Here is a 22,344-nt window from a genome sequence, read left to right as displayed (position 1 = left end):
AAAGGTAGATTGATTTGTTTGTTTTTTAAGTAGTCTTCACACCCAGCGGGGATCCCAATGCGGGGCCTGAACTCACAACCATGAAATCAAGACCTGAGCCAAGATCAAGAGTTGGACATTCAACCAACTGAGCCATGCAGGCACCCAAAAATGTAGTTTTAAAATGCATTCAAACTGAAGCTGCTATCAACTTTAAATAGACTGCTATATGCACAGGCTAATAGATATAGATATAGATATAGATATAGATATAGATATAGATAGATATATAGACACACACACATATATATATTATATATATGCACAGGCATATATATATATATATATAACCACAAAGCAAAAACCTATAGTATATACACAAAAGATAATGAGAAAGGAACTTAACATAACGCTAAATAAAATCATCAAACCATAGGGAAGAAAGTAAGACAAGAAAAAGGGAACAGAGAGGAACTACAAAACAGCCAGAAAACAAGTAACAAAAGAGCAGTAAATACATAACTATCGATGATTATTTCAAAGGCAAGTGGACTAAATTCTATCATAAGACACAGAATGGCTGAATTGATTTAAAAAAAAAAAAAATCTGTACTACCTACAAAAACTCACCTTAAGTGTGAAGAGACATAAAGACTGAAATTGAATGGATAGAAAAAGATGTTCCATGCATTGGAAACCAAAAGAAAGCTGGGGTGACTAGTTATACCAAACAAAATAGACTCTAAAAGAGTGTAACAAAAGACAAAAAAAAAAAAAAAAAAGGATATTACATAATGATAAAAGTGTCTAATCCAACAAGAAGATATAACATTTGTAAATACTTATGCACCCAACAAAGAAGCACCTAAATATAAATGAATCTAAAGAGAAAAATTGCCAGCAATACAATAATAGTAAGGAACTTTCATAGTCCTCTTAAATCAATGGATAGATCGTCCAGACAGAAAATCAATAGGAAACATCAGCCCTAAAAAAGACATTAGACCAGAAAGACCTAATGGATAAATACAGAACATTCCAGCCAAAAGCAAAAGAATACACATTCTTCTCCAGTGTACCTCGAACATTCTCCAGTATAAATCGTATGTCAGAACGCAAACAAGTTTCAATAAATTTAGAAATATTAAAATCACATCAAGCATCTTTTTCAACCAAAATGGTATGAGCTCTTTCACACAAAATAGGTATCAATTACAAGAAGAAAACTGGTAAACTCACAAATATGTAGAGCTTAAACATGCCACTGAACAATTGATGGGTAAATGAAGAAATCAAATGTGAAATCAGAAATAACTTGAGACAAATGAAAATGGAAATACTACATACCAAAGACAGGATGCAGTAAAAGCAGCTCTAAAAGGAAAGTTGACAGTGATACATGCCCTACTTGAAGAAACATGGAGAAAGGATAAATATCACGTACACCATATACATCTCACACACACACAACATGGAATACTAGTCTGCCATAAAAAAGATAAAAATCTCACCATCTGTGATAACATGAATGGACTTTATGCTAATATTATATAATATGCTATATAATATGCTAATATGCTAAATGAGATAAGTCAGACAAAGACAAAAACAAATACTGTATGATTTCACTTATATGTAGAATCTTTCAAAAAAATTAACAAAACAAAACTTGTACATATGGAGACTAAAACGGTGGTTACCAGAGGGGACAGGGGTTGAGGGTAGGTAAAATTGGTGAAGGGGGTCAAAAGCTATAAACTTCCAATTATAAAGTAAATAAGTCATGGAAGTGTAATGTACAGCATGGTGACCATAGTCAATAATGGAAAGTTGCCAAGAGAATAAATCTTAATCACAAGAAAAAAAGTTTTTGTAATTTTGTATCGGGATGAATGGTAACTAGATTTATTGCAGTGATCATTCTGCAGTATATGCAAATATCAAGCCATTATGCTATATACCCGAAACCTATATATTGTTAATTATACATCAATTTAAAAAAATAAGTAAAAGACATGAATGGATATTTCACCAAAAAGGATAGATTTGGCAAGTAAACACATAAAACAGATTCAATATCCTTAGCCATCATGGAAATATAAATTAAAATAATAATTAGTTAATAACACACACCTATCAGAGTGACTAAAATAAAAAATGTGATGGTCAAACTTGCAGAATAATCTCTTATTAGAGGTAAGGACCTCTAATAACCCAATCCTTCATAAAAGGAATAAGAAGAATAGCAAAAATAGTCCATCTAATTTTTCACAACTATAGGCTTGCAACAATCTGAATAGAATTTACCCAAGAAAACAACTAAATCTCAACATAAACAATAAACTTCGTGTGTTTTAACTTGCCCTAGTTTCATACCCCCCTCTCTAGTTTCATGGCAGCTTTGAAAAGCAGTAGCCTCATAACCAGAGTAGCTGTGTAAACCAGCAGCCTAGCAGTCACAGGAGAGAGGAAATTGCATTTAGAGCTCCTCAAAAGGCCCTATCCCCAGAGTACTATCATAATCTGACCTGCCTGGCAGCTTTTAGGAAAAAACTTATAAACAGAATTTATAATTTGATTCAGCAGCTCATTCAATGGGAAAAGTCCTATCCCCAGGGCATGTCTCTAAAAGAGTCAGCAGCAATTAATTATTAATTAATTATTGCTAAACAAATTATTATTGCAGATGTGTGAAGCAGCAATAGTGGTTTAAGGAACCAAGACTGGCCAAATATACCTAAAAGGAAGATCTGGAGAATGCTGTCCATAGGCAGCTTGAAAAGAGCTGACATATTCCTGGGGATCTAGAATGCTATTTGCATGTACAAAACTGTATCCATGCTGAGGAAAAAAACTAAGAAAGCCCAAATCTCTCAACTCTGGATAACCATGAAGCCCTCCCTGCACAAGGAGAAAGTAATAGTTGATTATATACTGCCAGAGTATAGAATGCATGCCTCAAAAACACAGAATCCCTTGGTAAAGGATGAAAGACTTATTGGCTCTAGGTACTTAAAGAAATCGCTGTGCAATAATTCACAGGCAAGTAAACTAACCATGTAGTGTCTTTAGTAACTACACACAACAGGATATACGAACTTTACAAAATTAGCCTAGAAAGGTCATTAAACAAACAAAACAAATTGCAACAACAACAAAAACACCACTCTGAGGAGGAAGTGGGGGAACTTAATGTCCACATTATATTATTTAAAATCTTTACTTTTCAACAAAAAATTGAAAGACAAATGAATAAATAGGAAAAGTATGACAAGGAAAAAGCAAGCAAGAGAAAATGTACTTGAGGGAGCCCAGAAGTTTGAATCAGTACACAAAGCTTTAAGTCAACTATTACAAATAAGCTCAAAATTAAAAATATGGAAGTTATGTCTAAAATACTTTAATTATAAAAATGCCTCACCAAATAGAAAATATAAATACGTAGCAATTATTTAACAACAACAACAACAACAAAAACCCACAAATATTACAATCAAATAGAAGTTTAGGAGTTGACTAACACAAAAACTAAAATGAAGTCACTAGATAGGCTCAACAGATTTGAACTGGCAGAAAAATCAGCAAACTTTAGACAGGACAAAACAGATTATCTGAACTGAAGAACAGAAAGAAAAAAGGCTGAAGACAAATGAACACAACCTCTGAGACCTGTGGGACACTATCAGGTATACAAATATATGCAAATTAAGAATTTCAGAAGAAAAGTAGAGAAATAAGCAACAGAAATTTTACTTGAATAGAGCCCTAAAACCTCAAATTTCATGAAATATCATACATCCAAAAAGCTCAAAGAACTTCAACTAAGATAAACTCAAAGAGACTCACCACAGACACATCATGCCAACTGGTGAAAAACAAAGAGAAATCACAAAAGCAGAAAAACATAAATGAATTATCATGTAAAACGAGCCTCAATAAAATTAACAGCTGACTTCCCATGAGAAATCATGAAGATGCCCTCAAACAACATAATACACATTCTTCCCACATAAACATGAAATATTCTTTTGGACAGATCATATTTTAGGCCATAAAACAAACCTCAATAAACTTAAAAAGAGTGAGATTAATAACATTCTTGAACAAGAACACATGAAATTAAAAACTAAAAAGAAATAAAACTGAAAAATCACAATGTAGAGATTAAACAACACATTCCTAAATAATAACAGATAAAAGAAAAAAAAATCACAAGAAAAATTAGAAGATGCTTTGGGAAGAACAAAAATATACCAAAACTTTTTTTGAAAAAGGTCTATCAAAAAGATTTATTTGCTTTAAAATGCATTCATTTCCAGAAGGATTGTTAATAAAACATTACAATTTCTCATCCTCTGTAATAGAGTATTGAAAATGAGTTGTGGTATGGTAGCAAACACTGCAGGTATTAAGTGCAATGAGCCTGTGATGCCTTTATAAATCTGAAACCCATGTAGGACAATAAATTAACAATGAAAAAGACAAGAGCATCTAACTGCTGTCTGGTTATCTCCTTGCAATGCTTCAGCTTATAAGTTGTGCTCATTCAACATAAAATTAGGTCTTTCAAATTGTAAGGCGGATTTTTGCTGATATATTCCTAGTGCGAAAAAAATAGTACCTTACCACAAAAATATTTTTATGGCACAAAATTTAAGTTGTTCCATAGTGGTTCACATAGGTGTAATAACAAATAGGCATAGGGCGCATGGGTGGCTCTGTCAATGGAGTGTCAGACCTTGATTTCGGCTCAAGTCTTGATCCCAGGGTCATGGGATCCAGCCCCGTGTCAGGAGCTGCCCCTCTCCCCTGCTCGCATACACTCGCTCTCTAAAATAAGAAATAAAAAATAATAAATAGGCACAAGAAAATAAAATTCCTGTAAACTATAAAGAAGTAAATTTCACCTTTTTCTGCCTGTAGACAACGCCAAGTAAGCATCGGTAAAGTCTCCCCACGCACTGCTGTCATATCTAAGTCAGAATCTCCCAAAGAGCCTGAACAACTGCGGTAGCTTTTCATAGGAGGTTTGAGCTTTCAAACAACCGATGAGAGTCTGAGAGTCCGATGAGAGTCCCCATTTTGAGCAATGGGGAACACTTATGGACTGTGTGGTAATGACAGATACCAAATACCAAGCGCTCCAGAGGCTTTGGGTCTGTCACGTTTGCCACTGTGGAAAAGGTGGATGCAACAATGAATGCAAGGCCACACAAAATGGATGGAAGAGTTGTAGAACCAAAGAGGGCTGTCTCAAGAGAAGATTCTCAAGACCTGGTGCCCACTTAACAGTGAAAAAGATTTTTGTCAGTGGCATTAGACACTAAAAAACATCATCTAAGAGATTATTTCGAACAGTATGGGAAAACTGAAGTGATTAAAATCATGACTGATCAAGGCAGTGACAAAAAGAGAGCCTTTGCTTTTGTAACGTTTGATGATCATGACTCTGTAGACAAGACTGTCATTCAGAAATACCATACTGTGAATGGCCACAACGGTGAAGTAGGGAGAGCTTATTTAAGCAAGAGATGGCTAGTGCTTCATCCAACCAAGGAGGTCAAAGTGGTTCTGAAAACTTTGGTGGTGGTCATGGAGGTGGTTCTGGTGGGAATGACAACTTTGGTTGTGGAGGAAACTTCAGAGGGTGAGGTGGCTTTGGTGGCAGTCAACAGGGTGGTGGATATGGGGATGGCTATAATGGATTTGGTAATGATGAAAGCAACTATGGAGATGGTGGAAGCTATAATGATTTTGGAAATTACAACAATCAATCTTCAAATTCTGGACCCATGAAAGGAGGAAATTTTGGAGACAGAATCTCTGGCCCCTGTGGTGGTGGAGGCCAATACTTTGCCAAACCACAAAACCAAGGTGACCATGGTGGTTCCAGCAGCAGCAGTAGCTATGGCAGTGGCAGAAGGTTTTACTATGTTTACTGCCAGGAAACAAGGCTTAGCAGGAGAGGAGAGCCAGAGAAGTGGCAGGGAAGCTACAGGTTACAACAGATTTGTGAACTCAGCCAAGCACAGTGATGGCAGGGTCTAGCCGCTACAAAGAAGACATGTTTTAGACAATGTACATTGACAAAAAATCTGAGGACTGTATTTGTGATTAATTGTATAACAGGTTATTTTAGTTTCTGTTCTCTGGAAAGTTTAAAGCATTCCAAAAACGGGTTTTAATGTAGATTTTTTTTTTTTTTGCACCCATGCTGTTGATTGTTAAATATTAATCATAGTCTGATCATGACGCTGAATAAATGTGTCTTAAAAAAAAAAAAGTAAATTCTTTCTCTGCATCTATTGAGAGGATCATATGGTTCTTATCCTTCCTTTTATTGATGTGATGAATCACGTTGTTTTGTGGATATTGAACCAGCCCTGCATCCCAGGTATAAATCCCACTTGGTCGTGGTGAATAATTGTTTTAATATATTGTTGGAGCTGGTTGGCTAATATCTTGTTGAGTATTTTTGCATCCTTGTTAATCAGAGAAATTGGTCTATAGTCCTTTTTACTGGGGTCTCTGGTTTTGGAATCAAGGTAATGCTGGCTTCATAGAAAGAGTTTGGAAGTTTTCCTTCCATATCTATTTTTTGGAACAGCTTCAAGAGAATAGGTGTTAACTCTTCCTTACATGTTTGGTAGAATTCCCCTGGAAAGCCATCTGGCCCTGGACTCTTGCTTTTTGGCAGATTTTTGATTACTAATTCCATTTCCTTACTGGTTATGGGTCTGTTCAAATTTTCTATTTCTTCCTGTTTCAGTTTTGGTAGTGTATATGTTTCTAGGAATTTGTCCATTTCTTCCAGATTGCCCATTTTATTGGCATACAATTGCTCATAATATTCTCTTATTATTGTTTTTATTTCTGCTGTGTTGGTTGTGATCTCTCCTCTTTCATTCTTGGTTTTATTTATTTGGGTCCTTTCTTTTTTCTTTTTAATCAAACTGGCTAGTGATTTATCAATTTTGTTAATTCTTTCCAAGAACCAACTTCTGGTTTCATTGATCTGTTCTGGTTTTTTTTTTGGTTTCGATAGCATTAATTTCTGCTCTAATCTTTATTATTTCCTGTCTTCTGCTGATTTGGGGTTTTATTTGCCGTTCTTTTTCCAGCTCCTTAAGGCGTAAGGTTAGGTTGTGTATCTGAGATCTTTCTTCCTTCTTTAAAAAGGTCTGGATTGCTATACACTTTCCTCTTATGACCTAACAACTCAGGCAACAACAGATGTTGGTGAGGATGAGGAGAAAGAGGATCTCTTTTGCATTGCTGGTGGGAATGCAAGCTGGTGCAGCCACTCTGGAAAACAGTATGGAGGTTGCTCAAAAAACTGAAAATAGAACTACCCTACGACCCAGCAATTGCACTACGAGGCATTTATCCACGGGATACAGGTGTGCTGTTTCGAAGGAACACATGCACCCCATGTTTAGAGCAGCACTATCAACAATAGCCAAAGTATGGAAAGAGCCCAAATGTCCATTGATGGATGAATGGATAAAGAAGATGTGAGATTATATATATATATATATATATATATATATATCTTACCACTTATATATATACACACACACATACACACAATGGAGTATTACTTGGCAATCAAAAAGAATGAAATCTTGCCATTTGCAACTACGTAGATGGAACTGGAGGGTATTATGCTAAGTGAAATTAATCAGAGAAAGACAAAAATCATATGACTTCATTCATATGAGGACTTTAAGAGACAAAACAGATGAACATAAGGGAAGGGAAACAAAAATATTATAAAAACAGGGAGGGGGACAAAACAGAAGAGACTCATAAATATGGAGAACAAACTGAGGGTTACTGGAGGGGCTATGGGAGGGGGGATGGGCTAAATGGGTAAGAGGCATTAAGGAATCTACTCCTGAAATCATTGTTGCACTATATGCTTACCAACTTGGATGTAAATTTTTAAAAATTAAAAATACAATTTAAAAAAAAAGTAAATTTCAAATCACAAATTACAGAACCTAGTTATTAATAGGCAATGTATTAAAATACACAACATGTAATGGGAACATGTTTAGAACACATAAGTAAATTCAACAAGTTACTTTAAAAAACTCATGGAGGGGCACCTGGGTGGCTCAGTCAGTTAAATGACTGACTCTTGATTTTGGCTCAGGTCATCAACTAGTGGTTCGTGAGTTCGAGCCTGCATCAGGTTCTGCGCTGACAGTGTGGGGCCTGCTTGGGATTCTCTGTCTCCTGTCTCCCTTTCTCTCTGCCCCTCCCCTGCTCGCTCTCTCTCTCTCTCTCAAAAATAAACATTAAAAAAAAAAAAAAAAAAAAAAACTCATGGCAAAGAAAGCTGTAGTTACATACAGGGAAATCTATAGTTGTAAATGCCTATTTTTTTTTAAAAGAAAGATCTCAATTTAATAAATCTTTCATCTTGGAAAATTTGAAAAGAGCAAGCTAAATCCAAAGCAAGCAGAAGGAAGGAAATGAGAACAATTATGCAGAAATAGGTAAAACAGAATTAAAACAAAATAAACAAAATCCAGAGTTGGTTCCTTGAAAAGATCAACAACATTGACAAATCTTTAGGTAGACTAATCAAGAAAAAAAGAGAAAAAATTCTAATTGCAAAAATCAAGAACGAAAAATAGAGAGGAGTCCTATCAAAGTTACAGAAAGGATTACAAGGGACAATATAAGAACAACTGCATGCCAACAAACTAGATAACTGAAATAAAATGAACGACACAAACTAGCAAAACAGACTCAAGTAGAAATAAAAATACTCATGTATGAATAAGTATAATAGCTTGAATTCATAATTTAAAAATTTACCACAATGAAAATCCAAGGCTCCAATGGCTACACTGGTTATTTATACCAAACATTTTAAAAAGCATTAATACCAATCTTTCACAAATCCTTCCAAAAAATAGAAGAGGGAATATCTAATTCATACTATGAAATCAAATGCCCTCATAACAAAATCAAAGACATCACAAGAAAACTATAGACCAGTACCTCTTACAAATATAGATTAAAAAAAATCCTCAACAAAATACTAGCAAAATGAATCTAGCAACATAAACTACGGGTTATACACCATAATCATTAGGGTTTTTCCCCTAGGAATGCAAGATTTATGTAACATCCAAAAGTCAATGTAATAAACTATATTAAGGGGAAAATAGGATTATCTAATTAAATTGTAAAAAAATAACTAACAAAAGTCAACAGCCTTCCATGATAATAATTCTCAACATACTAGCAACAGAATACTTCTTCAATCTGATAAAGAATATCTGCAAAAAACTCACCTAACATCATACATAATAGTGAAACACTGAAAGTTTTCTTCCTAAGGATCAAGAAAAGTATGTCAGCTCTTACCACTTATATTTAATATTGTACTAAAGGTTCTAGCCAATGAAATTAGGCAAGAAAAAGTAAAAGACATGCAGATTGGAAAGGAAAATGTAAAATTATCTCTATTCAGAGATGATATGATCTTATACGCAGAAAATTCTAAGGAATACACACACACAACTATTAAAATAAATGAGTTCAGCTGCTGCAGGCGGGAGCTCAGCCTGCATGTCAAATCATGTTCTTTGGTGGCGTGAGCCCCAGTACATACATCTATGGCCACTTCCCACCCCTCCCTGCCCAATGTGCTCAGGCTACCACAAGACCAGAATGGCCACCCCATCCAAGACGAGACGCCCATCTCCCATGACCAGCTCTGAGGGGACCTGCACGAAGAAAACTGTCATCGAAAGGAACATTGCTTCAGGGAAGACATTTGTGAATATTCTTAAACAGGTCTGCAAAGATTGGGAAGTGGTTCCTGAACCTGCTGCCAGATGGTGCAATGCTCAAAGTACTCAAGACGACATTGAGGAACTAACATTTTAAAAAAGTGGTGGGAATGTTCTTCAGATGATATATGAGAAACCTGAATGACAGTCTTTTACCTTCCAATCATATGCCTGCCTCAGTCGAATATGAGCCTAGCTTGCTTGTCTCAATAGCAAGCTCAAAGATGCAGAAAAGCCTGTATCAATTTTTGAACAACCTCTATATAGGTATAGGCATAGTTTTGTATCTAGTTTGTATCAGTATGACTACATGAATGAAACAGAGTAGGCAATTTATCAAGACTGGTATGAGTGGATGAATCTAAAGTTTGGCCAAAGCTCTGAACTGGATGGAATCAGTTATCTTTGAGCCACTGCAGAGAAATGCTTGAATAGAATATGGGAAAGAAATGAAGACCAAGGCATTCTTGAATATATACAGAAGCTTCACCATAAGCATGAAAGCTGAGTCCTGCATAGAACACTGAAAATCAACTTTGATTTTCTACAAGAAATCCCTATCTTAACACTGGATATTAACGAAGACTTTCAAGGCAAATATGGTTGAAAAGGCCAAAGAATCTTTGAGTACTTTGTGATCTTACTGAAGACTACAGGCAACCAAATGATTCCAGGTACTTCAGCTTTGTGTATCCTTCATAGCTTCATATTCATTCAAGTCTCTAGAAAACCCAGGATTTCTACCATTTTTGTTCCAAGAAAAAAAAAAATTTTTTTGATGAATTCTACATAAGAGTTTATGAGCAGTTTCTTTTTTGCTTAAAAATATAAAGACATTTAATTATCTTTCACAACAGAGAGTCTGGAGGAAGATGGTTCCAAGTAAGTACAGGCTAAATTCTGTCATAAAGGACCCAGTCTCCTCCTGTCTCTCCCCTCCATTATTCTCAACAGGCTGGCCTTTATTTATTTGTTTATTTGGTTTTTTCCTGGTGCTTCTTATTGCACTAGTGACCAGTTTCTTCACTGGGAACTTTAATGTTACATAGTAAATGGTAATGTGTCCTGTGTAAATTAGCACACTTATTAAAAGTTGAAAAGTGGAATTTAAGGAATCCCTACAAAAGAGTTATAAAGTTTTATTTTAAGTATTTTTCATTAAGTGCTTCCCCTTCCATCTTAAGTTATATGGAAGATAAGACCAGTTTAGTATTTAATCACTTCATTGATATTTACTAATGTGTCTATAACACATTAATAAGTAAAGGAGCAGGTCAGACTTTGTTCCCATTTTGTAATGGCATAACCTAGCTTATGAGTCATTTAATCTTTTTCTGCTTTTGTTTCTACATCTGTGGCATGGGTGAGACTAGATTCATCTTCTTTTGCATTGGATTTTAGAGGATTAAAGAGGAAATGATAACTTAAAATGTTTTTGTCCTTAAAAGACAAATGAGTATAAAGATTCAATGCACATGGAGCTTACTATAGCTACCTACTTTCTCCCTTCTCAGACAATTCTTTTAGAATAGAACATTACTGCTATAGTTAAAGGATTGGCTTAAAATTTAATTGTCTTTAATTCACTTAAGGTGAAAGTATAGATTTCCTTAAATTGCTTCCCATTTTTATAGGTAAAACATTAGTGGAACATAGCAAAAGATAAGTTTTTCCATTTTATTTTTTATTGACCCTGTACTAGGAATGAGTAGTTTTTCTTTATCTTTGTACTCGGTGAGAAGTCAAAAGAGATACTAAAGACAAAGAAGATTATTTTCTTAGCAGTTTAGTCTCTTTTGTCCCAGATCTTACTTCCTGTCCCATCCTGCTTTCCCTAGGGTCTAGATTAATTAGGTGGCCTATTTTTTTTTTTTAAGTTTTAATTTTTTTTTTTTTTTTAGTAATCTCTACACCCAATGTGGGGTTTGAACTCATGACCTTGAGATGCAGAGTCACATGCTCTTCCAACTGAGCAGGTCAGGCAGCCCAGCAGCCTGCCATTTTAAAGTTTAAATAAAAGTCACACATTTCTACTTTGAGACCATCATGGTCACTCTTTGCTTCAGAGCTTGCTTTGCGTCTCTATAGAGTTATACTTTAGGGGTTTTTCTCCTTTAAATTACTGATAAAAATGATCTTGTTTTACATATTCTGTATCTTGAAAGCATTATCATTTTTGTTAAATATATATTAAGAAATATATAAAATAATAAAGACAAGGTAGAATAAGTTTTTAAAATCTGCATGGATTCATTTTAGGTCTATAGGTAAAGATTTTCTCCACGTTTGTTCAGTTAGGGTATGCAATATTTAACTTTTCTACTTGACGTTTTTGAAAAAAAATCTATGCTTTTGAAACTATTATTTTCCTTTCTTTTTAAAATGTCATTTTTTGTTTAGTTTTGTTTTGATAATCAAGGATTATAATTTTGTAGGCTAACAAATCTAGATGCACTGATCTTTGAAAAGGAAACTTTATTTCAAATGCTATATTCCCCATGTATATTAAAACTGTCTCATGTTATTGTATGGGGTTTTTTTGTTTGTGTTTGATACAAATGAATTTGCTTACTAAATATTAGCTTAATGAATAAGTATAAATCTCAAAAATAAAATAAAATAATTGAGTTCAGCAAAGCTGCAAAATGCAATCTCAATATAAAAAATCAATTGTATTTATATATACTAACAATGAACGATACAAAAATGAATTTTTTTAAAAACTGCATTAACAGTATGAAAAAGAATAAAATACTTAAGGAATAAATGTAACTAAAGAAGTACAAGATTTTCACGGTGAAAACTATAAAATACAGTTGAAAGAAATTAAAGATCTAAATAAAATGGAAAGACATCCCACATTCATTAATTGGAAAACTTAATATTAAGATGGCAATACTCTACAATTTATTTACAGACTTAATCCAATAAATATCCCAGGTGGCTGGTTATAGAATCTGACAAGCTGATGCTATTATTCACATGGAAATTCAAGGAACCCAGAACAATTTAAACAATCTTGAAATAAAAAAAAAAAGACTTCACAAGCTACCATAATTAGGAAACTATGGTAATGGCAAAAGGATAACACATAGATTAATGGAAGAGAATTTATAGTTAAGAAGTAAACTCTTAGGGGTGCCTGGGTGGCTCAGTCAGTTAAGTGTCCAACTTCAGTTCAGGTCATGATCTCATGGTTCATGAGTTCGAGCCCTGCATTGGGCTCTGTGCTGATAGCTCGAAGCCTGAAGCCTGCTTCGGATTGTGTCTCCCTCTCTCTGCCCCTCCTCTGCTCACGCTCTGTCTCTCTCTCTCTCAAAAATAAATAAACATTAACTTTTTTTTTTTAAAAAGAAAGAAAGAAACTCTTACATTTATGGTCAATTGAATTTCAAAAAAACAAACAAACAAACCAATACAATTTAGTGGGGAAAGAATAATCTTTTCAACAAATGGTGCTGGGACAACTGGATATCCACATGCAAAAGAATGAAGCTAGACACCTTACACCACACACAAAAATTAACTCAAAATGAACCACAGGTTTAAATGTAAAAGCTAAATAATAAAACTCTTAGAAAAAAACTCTCTGAAATAAATCTTCATGATCTTGGGTTAGGTAATGATTTCCTAGATATGACACCAAAAGCATAAGCAACAAAAGTAAAGATAGATTGTGGACTTCAAAATTTTTAAACACTTGTGCTTCAAATGATACCATCAAGAAAAGAGAAAGTGCACAGAATGGGAGAAAATATTTGCAAATCATATATCTCATATAGGAGTGGTATAAGAACTTATAAAGAACACTAACAACAGTAAAAAGATAAATAATCCAACTAAAACATGGGCAAATAGCTTGAATAGATATTTCTTCAAAGAAGACATAAAAATGGCCAAGAAGCACTTGAAAAGACATTCAAAATCATTAGTCATTATGGAAATGTAAACCAAAACCAAAACAATTTTGCCCATTAAGATGGCTAAAATCAAGAGATAGGCAATGACAAGTGTTAACAAGGATATGGAGAAATTAGAATGTTCACTCCTTGCTGGTGAGACTATAAAATGATGCAACCTCTTTGCAACAAAGCTTAGCAGTTCCCTAAAATTTAATCATAGAATTACCATATGATCCAGCAATTATAATAGTAGGTTTATATCTAAGAGAAATGAAAACTTATGTCTATCCAAAAATTGGTAGGCAAAGGATCATAGTAGTATTCTTAATAGCCAAACAGTGGAAATAACCCAAATTTCCATCTACTAATGGATTTTTTAAGGTGATATATCCATACAATAGAAAATTATTTTACCTTCAAAGAAAAATAAAGTATTGATACATGCAATAACAATGGGTGAACCTTGAAAACGTTACGCTAAGTGAAAGAAGCCAGTCATGAAGACCACATGTTATTCCATTCATATGAAATATATACAGTAGGCAAATCCATGGAGACAGAAAATAGCTTTTGGTTGCCATGGGGTTTCTTTTCAGGGTGATGAAAATGTTCTATAGTTAGAAATATGTGCCCAACTCTGTGAATACACTAAAAATCAGTGAACCTTATACTTTAAAAGGATAAATTCATTATCTATGAAACTGAATCATTCATACATTGCCAGCGTGACTGTAATACTGTACAGTCACTATGAGAAACAGTTAGTTTACTATAAAACTAAACATCCAGGGGAGCCTGGCTGGCTCAGTTGACAGGGCATGTGACTCTTGATCTCGGGGTTGCAAGTTTGGGCCCCACGTTGGGTGTGGAGATTACTTAAGAATAAAATCTTAACAAAAGAAAAAAAGAAAAAAAGAAAACTAAACATCCAATTACCATATGACCCAGCAGTTACATTCTTAGGTATTTATCTTAGAAAAAGAAAAGCTATGTTCAAACAACAATCTGCACATAAGTGTGCACAGCAGCTTTATTCATAATAACCAAAACTGGAAATAGCCCAGATGTCCTTCAACAAGTAAAATGTTGAGCCAAACTGTAGTACGTGCACTCCATGGAATACTACTCAGCAATAAAAATGAACACTACTAATACACAAAACAACTAGTATTAATCTCCAGAGTATTATGCTGAGTGAAAAGAAAAAAAGAAAAAGAAAATGATCCCAAAATATTATAAACTGCATGGTTTCATCTCTGTAACACTTTTGAAATGATGCAATGTTTAAAATGGTGAACAGATTAACAACTGCCAGGGGTTAGCAGTGGGAAGCGAGAAGGTATGATGGATTATCAAAGGGATCCTTGAGCTAACAGAACGTTCAGTATCTCTAGTAGTGGTGGCACATAAATCTACACATGTGTAAAAATGTACCAACGTAAATACACATACCTCCAGGGAAATCTGAATAAGATAATTAGATTGTATTAATGTCAAAATATTGGTGGGATATTGTACTACAGTTTTGCAAAATGTTACTACTGGAGCAAACTGGGTAAAGGATACATAATATCTCTATTATTCCTTAGAACTTAATATAAATCTACAGTTATCTCAATTTAAAAAAAAAAAAAATGCCTCTCAGGCACAGAATTAAGTACAGGAAAGAACAGGGCAGTGATTGCTGGTTTTCATGAGAAACTATTTTGTACTATTTTATCTTATTTGTAAGCATATATTATTGATTAAAAAGAAAGAATATCTTCTCCCTTAAATAAGGTATATGTGTGACGTACCTGACATATAGAACATCTTTGATAATGTTAGCTCTCTTTCCCTTCCATTTGAAGAACAAGACAATGTAGACAGACTAAGATGTCAATACTAAGTAGCCTGATTCTGAGTAGAGCCACCAGTAAGCCATCTGATGAGGTTACCAAGGGCTAAAATTGGAACCGTAAGGTATTCCTACCAAGATAACTATGAGAGAATCTCTCACCATGACTGAACAACTTTAAAACAAAGCCCTCTTTCCAGTCCTTCTTCAGCAAGCTAAAAGTAATTCCAGGGAAATCTAGAGGCAAAGTAGTAGAGCACATACAATAGATTTGCCGTCATATAAAAATCCTTTCATGATCATGGTTTTATTATTAACTGCTTTCATCACCACTAACATTGAGTGCTTTTATGTTCAGTACATCATTTCATGCATTCTTATCATTTAGTCTCCATGCTAATGCTGCAACATATAGGTATTATCCCCATTTTATAGACAAACTACAACTTAGAAATGTTAGGTATATTGACCTAGTCAGAGAGATAGTCAAGGGCACCATGTCAAGATTTTCCTCATGTATTTCCTCATGCTAGGAAATATATTCTAGCCACTAACTCTGCATGGTCTTATTTTAACAAAAGTGCCTGACAATAACTATCATGTGCACCTTCCACACAAAGAAGGTACCCTGGCCTTGTTTCTGACTGAGTATCTGTGAATCTGGGAATACTCTGAATATCTGGGAATTCACTGAGACTTTAAGTCTCAAGTCCATTCATTTTATCATAATGTCTGCACTCTATGCCCAACGGCTCCAATGTTGCCTTTCAAGCATTAAAATTCCTTTCCTTCCACCAACTCACTTTACCAATCACCAATCCACAGGGCTATCGTAAAAAGACCCACAAATGAGAACTTCCTATTTTCTTATTACATGTCCTTGGTCATTCCCTAGTCCTCTGCTCACACGCATTCTTCTGTACACACATACACACAATCACATACATTCATGAATTCCATACTCACTCTTCCCTTTACCTCTCCATGTCACTGTCATAGCTCAAGCCATCACATCTTCCCCAAGGTTAAAGTCTGCCATTGTAAAAATCAGCCAACCTCCCATCTATTGACCTCTCCTTCCCTATGGTCTCAGAGGAAACATGTTCCTGTTCTCCACACTAACCTTCTGTAACAGAATCCAATCTCTGTAGTAAAGGGTCCTTACTTTCTCCACGGGCTCCATCCCTCTGGCTTCAAAGAAGCAAATATCTCCCTTTCTTGAGAAACACTTTCACCTGAAATGGAGCCTTGTGTACTCTTCAGTTCAAACTGACATATACATTATATTTAGTTAATATCTATCATCATGCCCACGTCATTATGCAAGAAACACCAGAAATTAAGTTTTTGTGATGATAACGCAAAGGATTAGGGAAGGAAGGTGCCATCAGGAAGATGTAATTTTCCTTTTCTCTTTTTTAGGATGCTGCCGACATGGTTTTTCCTTCAGTGGGAAAAGAGCTCTACGATTCAGGGAGGAGAGCTATAATTTAGTCTGGGGAGGCAAAAGGAGTGAGAGGGTGTATCGGGAAATCTCAAAAGGTAAGCAACTAGGAAAGGGGAGTATTAGCCAGTCATTCGTGGCTATTTAGCAAGGAAAGGAAACAAAGGATAAAAGAAAAAAGAACTTGAAGTGAGGGGCCTAAGGCAAGAGGAAGAAAAGAACTAAAATAGTGCCAGTCTTTGAAGCAACTGCCTGCTCTCCAACAGCCCAATCTCTCCCTTGGGCTGAATTTTCACCTATCTGTATATCCTAACATCAGGTAAGAAGCAACTAATTCCCCTCAACTTTTCCGTTTTTCAGAAGTTCAATTTCTGAGTCACCACTGATTCTCCTCTTTTCATCTTTCAATGTCAGGTGCATAAATCTCATCTTCTTTTTATAATTAATCAACTCAGTCCTCTCCTAATACCATTCCCAACTCTACCACTTTAGTCCATGACCATATCAGCTTTCATCTTAAGAGTCCAGAAAGATCTATATAGCTTGCCCAAAATTACAAAATTACTCAGTTGCAGAGCTGAGGCTAGTACTCATGTCTTCTGAATAAGGTAGTTCCTTATGTTTCTTCAGATCTAGAATACTTGCAAATCTTTTAAACTAGTACCATTTTCATTCCTTCATCAGATACTTAATAGGTACCTAATATGTACAAGGTATTATGGCAGGTGCTCTGGGGCACATGGGGTGAACATAATCTTAAAATGTCTACATCATAAGGATAAGTACAAGTAAACCTAATAATATAAGACATGAAGCTATTAAGAATAATACAAAGTTCCACAGGAATACAAAATAAAGTTCATTTACAACTGGGATGATTAGAGATAATAGATGATTATAGATAGATGATTTGAGGTGGTACTTGACAGATAATTAAGATTCCAGTAAGCAAAAATGGAAGAAATGGCATTAGTCCAAACTAAGAACATGAACAAATACCAAGAGGCAAATGAAAACAGCCTAAAGGATAAATAATAATGAACAAAGTTATAAAGTTAAGGAATAAGGTATGGCCACATTATGGAAGCTGTGAATAAAAGGCTATAAGAGCCTAAACAAAGAAAGCAAGGTCTGGAAGTGACTACATGAGTGCAAATCCTGGTTTCTTCACTTAACTGCTGTGTGACTTCGGAAAAATTAGTTAACCTCTCTACTGTGCCTCAATTTTCTTGTCCATAAAATGAGACTAATAATAGTACCTAATAGGATTGTTGAATTAAATGAGTTAAAAAAAAAAAAAAAAAAAAAAAGAGCCATCTGTAGGGGCACCTGGATGGCTTAGTTGGTTAAGTGTCTGACTCTTGATCTCAGTTCAGGTCTTGATCTCAGAATCATGAGTTCAAGCTCTGTGCTGGGTGTGGAGCCTACTTAAAAAAAAGAGAGAGAGAATCATCTATAAATGAATTAATACATCAGAATCATGAGTTCAAGCTCTGTGCTGGGTGTGGAGCCTACTTAAAAAAAAGAGAGAGAGAATCATCTATAAATGAATTAATACATCTATAAGGCTTTGAGCACAAGCTAGGTCCAAAATAATTGATTATGTAGACAATAAGAAGTGAAATGCTTAAGCACAGGAACAACAGTATTAATTACAGTGGTGTCTAAGGGAAAGTCATCTCTGAAGATGGAACAGAAGCAAGCTACATGGCTGGTACCACAAAAAAACTCCAAACACAAATTACTTTGGGCCTGACCTAGGGTGACAGAAAAGAAAAGGAAAAAGGAAAAAAGTATTGGGGGAGCTAGCCTCCAGGATCACTTCCTATCATTCCTACCTCTTGGCATTCACATCCTCTGTAGCCCCTCTCACACTGTACATGGTTGATCTATGTGACAAAAAGAATAGGGCAGAAGAGGTGGGATGTCACTTTTGAGACTGTTATAAAAGACACCAGGGCTTAGCCCCTCCCTGTCTCTTTCTCTTCGGAAAGCCAGTCGCCATGTTGTGAGAACTGCCCTACGAAAGTGGCAAGGAACTGACACTCGCTAACAAACACACGGGTGAGTCTGGAAGTGGATCCCCAGGCTCTGTGACCCTTCATTTGACTGTACCTTGTAGAAGACACTAAGCTGGACCCAGCCAGTTGAGCCATTCCCAGATTTCTGACCTTCAGAAACTATATGAAAAAACACTTATTTTAAGCTGCTTCAGTTTTGAGACAATCTGTTAAACAGCAATAGATCACTCATATAATTATTGACAAGAAAAACTGGTAAGTTCTTGAAAACTAATAGAATCAGAGGGCAGAACTGAGTCTCAAGTCAAACACTAGGATTTCTAAGGATGTACTGTGAATGCCTGACATTAACTTTTGGTTGCCAAGGCATCCATTTCAGAAGACATCCATCTTGAACAAACATAGCACCAGTTATATGACACAAACCAACAAGATCAGGAATTAAGCTGCCCCTACCCACGAAGGTCCCTCTTTCAGAAAACCCTCCGTAACCTACATAACTGACTATCTGAGTGACTTCACTTCTCCCTTCTGGTGCTCTAATTCCCACCCTTAGGCTTTAAATTAGCCAATAAAGAATGAACCTCCAAAACCCTAGACACCCCACCCTCAGACCTCAGGTTTTCTTGCTCTCCTCTTCCCCCAGCCCCCCTCCACCTCACTGGGCAGCACGTGGGTGTGCAAGGTACCCTCCAGGACCTGGGAGTTGTAAATCTTGCTCCTCAAACGTCCCTGATGTTTGTTGCTGAAGTGCATCCTGCAATCATGACAATAACCACAAGGTCTGGTCCAGCCACAACACTGGCCCTGCTCAGGGAAAACGGCTCAGTACAAGTAATCCAGGGGCCCAGGCAAGTGCCTCGGGCATTCCTAGTCAAGCATCACTGTCAATAGACTGAGACCAACAACTTGCAGGAGAAACTGTCAGGGCTTAGTGGATTAAGGGTAAGAAATTGATAATTTCATGATACACTGAGTTTAAACGGAGCTCAAGGAAAAGGTCAAATACACATCTGAAAGCTATGTAGCTGTGACAGCTAACTCAAAGTATGAGGTTGCCAAGAATAAATGTGTAAAGTAAGAAAAAGCACAAGGTCAAAACTTAGAACATGGCAGGAACAGAGTAAAGAGAAGTAAACAAGCAGATGCCAGACAGGGAGGGAATCAGGATAAGCAACAGACAGGGATGCTCCTCCCTCCCGCCCCCCCAAAAAATCAATAAAAGCACGTGATAAATGTGTCAAATGCTAGAGTGACCATGATTTAACAAATTCATATATTTCCTTGATTTTTTTTTTTTTTTACATTTGACTATATCTGGAATCAGGATGTCTCATAATCAATAGGTATGTTTGACAGAGGTTTCTTTTACTCCACACAGTTACAAAATGGAGACTGACAATCTTTCTCTGCTTTCCAGAAGCAAAGAAACATAACAATGATAAGGAAGCTGAACCAGTATATGTGGACTCTTTTTTGCCAAGAAGTTTTTGGTAAAAGGAAAAAGTCAAAAAAGGAGGCCCTGTGTTTGCTTTTTTAAATTTTAGTATGATGAGACAAGCATGTTTGTAAGCAAGGAACTTAGAAACAGCTTTTTCAAATTTTTTTTTAATATTTGTTTATTTTTGAGACAGAAAGAGACAGAACACAAGTGGGGGAGGTGCAGAGAGGGAGACGCAGAATGTGAAGCAGGACCCAGGCTCCCCGCTGTCGGCACAGAGCCCGATGCGGGGCTCGAACCCAAGAACCGTGAGATCATGACCTGAGGCAAAGTCGGATGATTAACGGACTGAGTCCCCGAGGCGCCCCAGAAACAGCTTTAAAAAGGCCATGGCAAACACAATCTTCGGAAGGAAAAGATGTACTCACAAATGCAAGTACAATCATTTACATATCATTAATGTAATATTCCTACACACGCACTCCGTGCCCAGATACTGTGGTATAATTTGGTATACACAGTTTGGCAGCGGTTGGCTTCGGACTCCTCTCCCACCGACGCAGGAATAGAAAGATTCAGAAACAGTTTGGGATAGAAAGGAGAAGTGTGGCAACACAGATAACGGGGGGTGGGGGGGGGGGGGTGGCGGATGGCACATCCATTCCAACATCCACCGCTGTCATGTGTTCTACGACAGTCAAGAAGAGACAATGCCAAACGCTAGCGAGGGTAAATACAGCTCCCACGCTAGTTCCAGATTCAACTCCTGTCGCTCACTTCCGTCACCTCGCCAGCTGCGACCTCTCCGCTCCGCACCTCCAGCGGTTCCCCCTGCCCTCCGCATCTCACCGGGAAGGCGAGACGCCGGACGGCCGGCGGGGGGCTGCTTCCGCACACCTGGGCGACAGACCGACCTCAGGAGAGGCACACTGCGAGGCAGGCTCCATCCACGCTCACCGACAGAACCAGCCGCAGCCTCGCCAGAGATCACGAGCCAGCACAGCGCCTGCCTCTCACCCCTCATAGCCTCTGGCCGGCCCAAGCGCTCCCTGCGCCCCGCCGGCCCGGCCGATGGGGAACTGGAGGGGGTAGGACACACTGGCGCCGGAGGGCTACGGGGAGACCGCTGAAGACAAAGCAGAGAGAGCAGGCCTGGCGTGGCACTGGTTCCCAGTCTACAACTTACCTTCCGGGTACACGAGGTACCGCCGCCAGGCATCTCTAGACGCTCAGCCACCTCCCGCGCGGAGCCTTCGCAAAGGCTCGCTGTCTCCTCAAGGTGCCGGAAAGCAGCGCGCCACCGAACTCGCTCCGCGCGCCGCACTGCGCGCTACAATTGGCGGGTGCTCGGGCGAGGGGCGGGGCTTTTCCGGACACAAGGCCCTCCCCGCGCTGCGCGCCACGCGCGCGTTGGGATTGGAGCGCTGTCGGCGGTGGGGCGGGGCTTCTCCGCCACTCCTTGCTTTCTGGGCACAAATGGGTTTAATAAAGCTGGGCTGTGAACGTGGGTAGTCGGTTGCTCACCAGCTCTGAACGGGAAGGGGTTAGTGCCGTTTATCGCACTTTCCTTGTTGGGGTAGAGGTTGTGCAGAGCGAACTCTGGACAGGCTACAGTGCTGTCCTTGAGTTCCTGGTTGGGAGCTGCTACGCGGGTGCCTCTCGCGGGGTCAGCCGCCAAGTGTTTTTTCAAAAGAAGCTCATATGTGGTTAAGTTAATACTTTTCTATCTCCCCAAGACGCATGCTAGCAATCATCCTCCAAGCATATGGCCCACTGATGCGTATCTGAAGGGTCTCATGACTAAGGTTTTATTAGATAGTTAGTAAGTGATCTTTTCCTAACAACAGCTAGCCCCTTAAGGTCCTGGAAACCTTGTTTCCAAATTCTTTAGAGACTTAAACTATCCCT

General features: G+C 37.3%; 1 protein-coding gene and 2 pseudogenes across 3 annotated transcripts in view; 2 read left to right on the top strand and 1 right to left on the bottom strand.

Moving 5' to 3' along the window:
- The window catches only part of SPIDR (scaffold protein involved in DNA repair), a 487,671-nt gene extending 465,923 nt beyond the window's left edge, over positions 1-21,748 (bottom strand). For all 3 annotated transcript variants that reach the window (XM_060610477.3, XM_060610479.3, XM_060610481.3), the window contains exon 1: positions 21,623-21,748. In XM_060610477.3, the coding sequence (XP_060466460.3) occupies positions 21,623-21,655 (33 nt within the window). In that variant the 5' untranslated portion in view covers positions 21,656-21,748. The remainder of the gene's footprint in view (positions 1-21,622) is intronic.
- On the top strand, positions 2,869-6,014 carry LOC132664716 (heterogeneous nuclear ribonucleoprotein A1-like; annotated as a pseudogene).
- Positions 9,653-10,697, top strand: LOC132664032 (deoxycytidine kinase pseudogene; annotated as a pseudogene).
- Positions 21,749-22,344: the final 596 nt, after the last annotated feature.

The sequence above is a fragment of the Panthera onca genome, chromosome F2 (genome assembly GCF_046562875.1).
Source record: "Panthera onca isolate mPanOnc1 chromosome F2, mPanOnc1 haplotype 2, whole genome shotgun sequence".
NCBI lineage: Eukaryota > Metazoa > Chordata > Mammalia > Carnivora > Felidae > Panthera > Panthera onca.
Note: the sequence above shows the minus strand (reverse complement) of the source record. Positions and strands in the feature narration are given on the sequence as shown.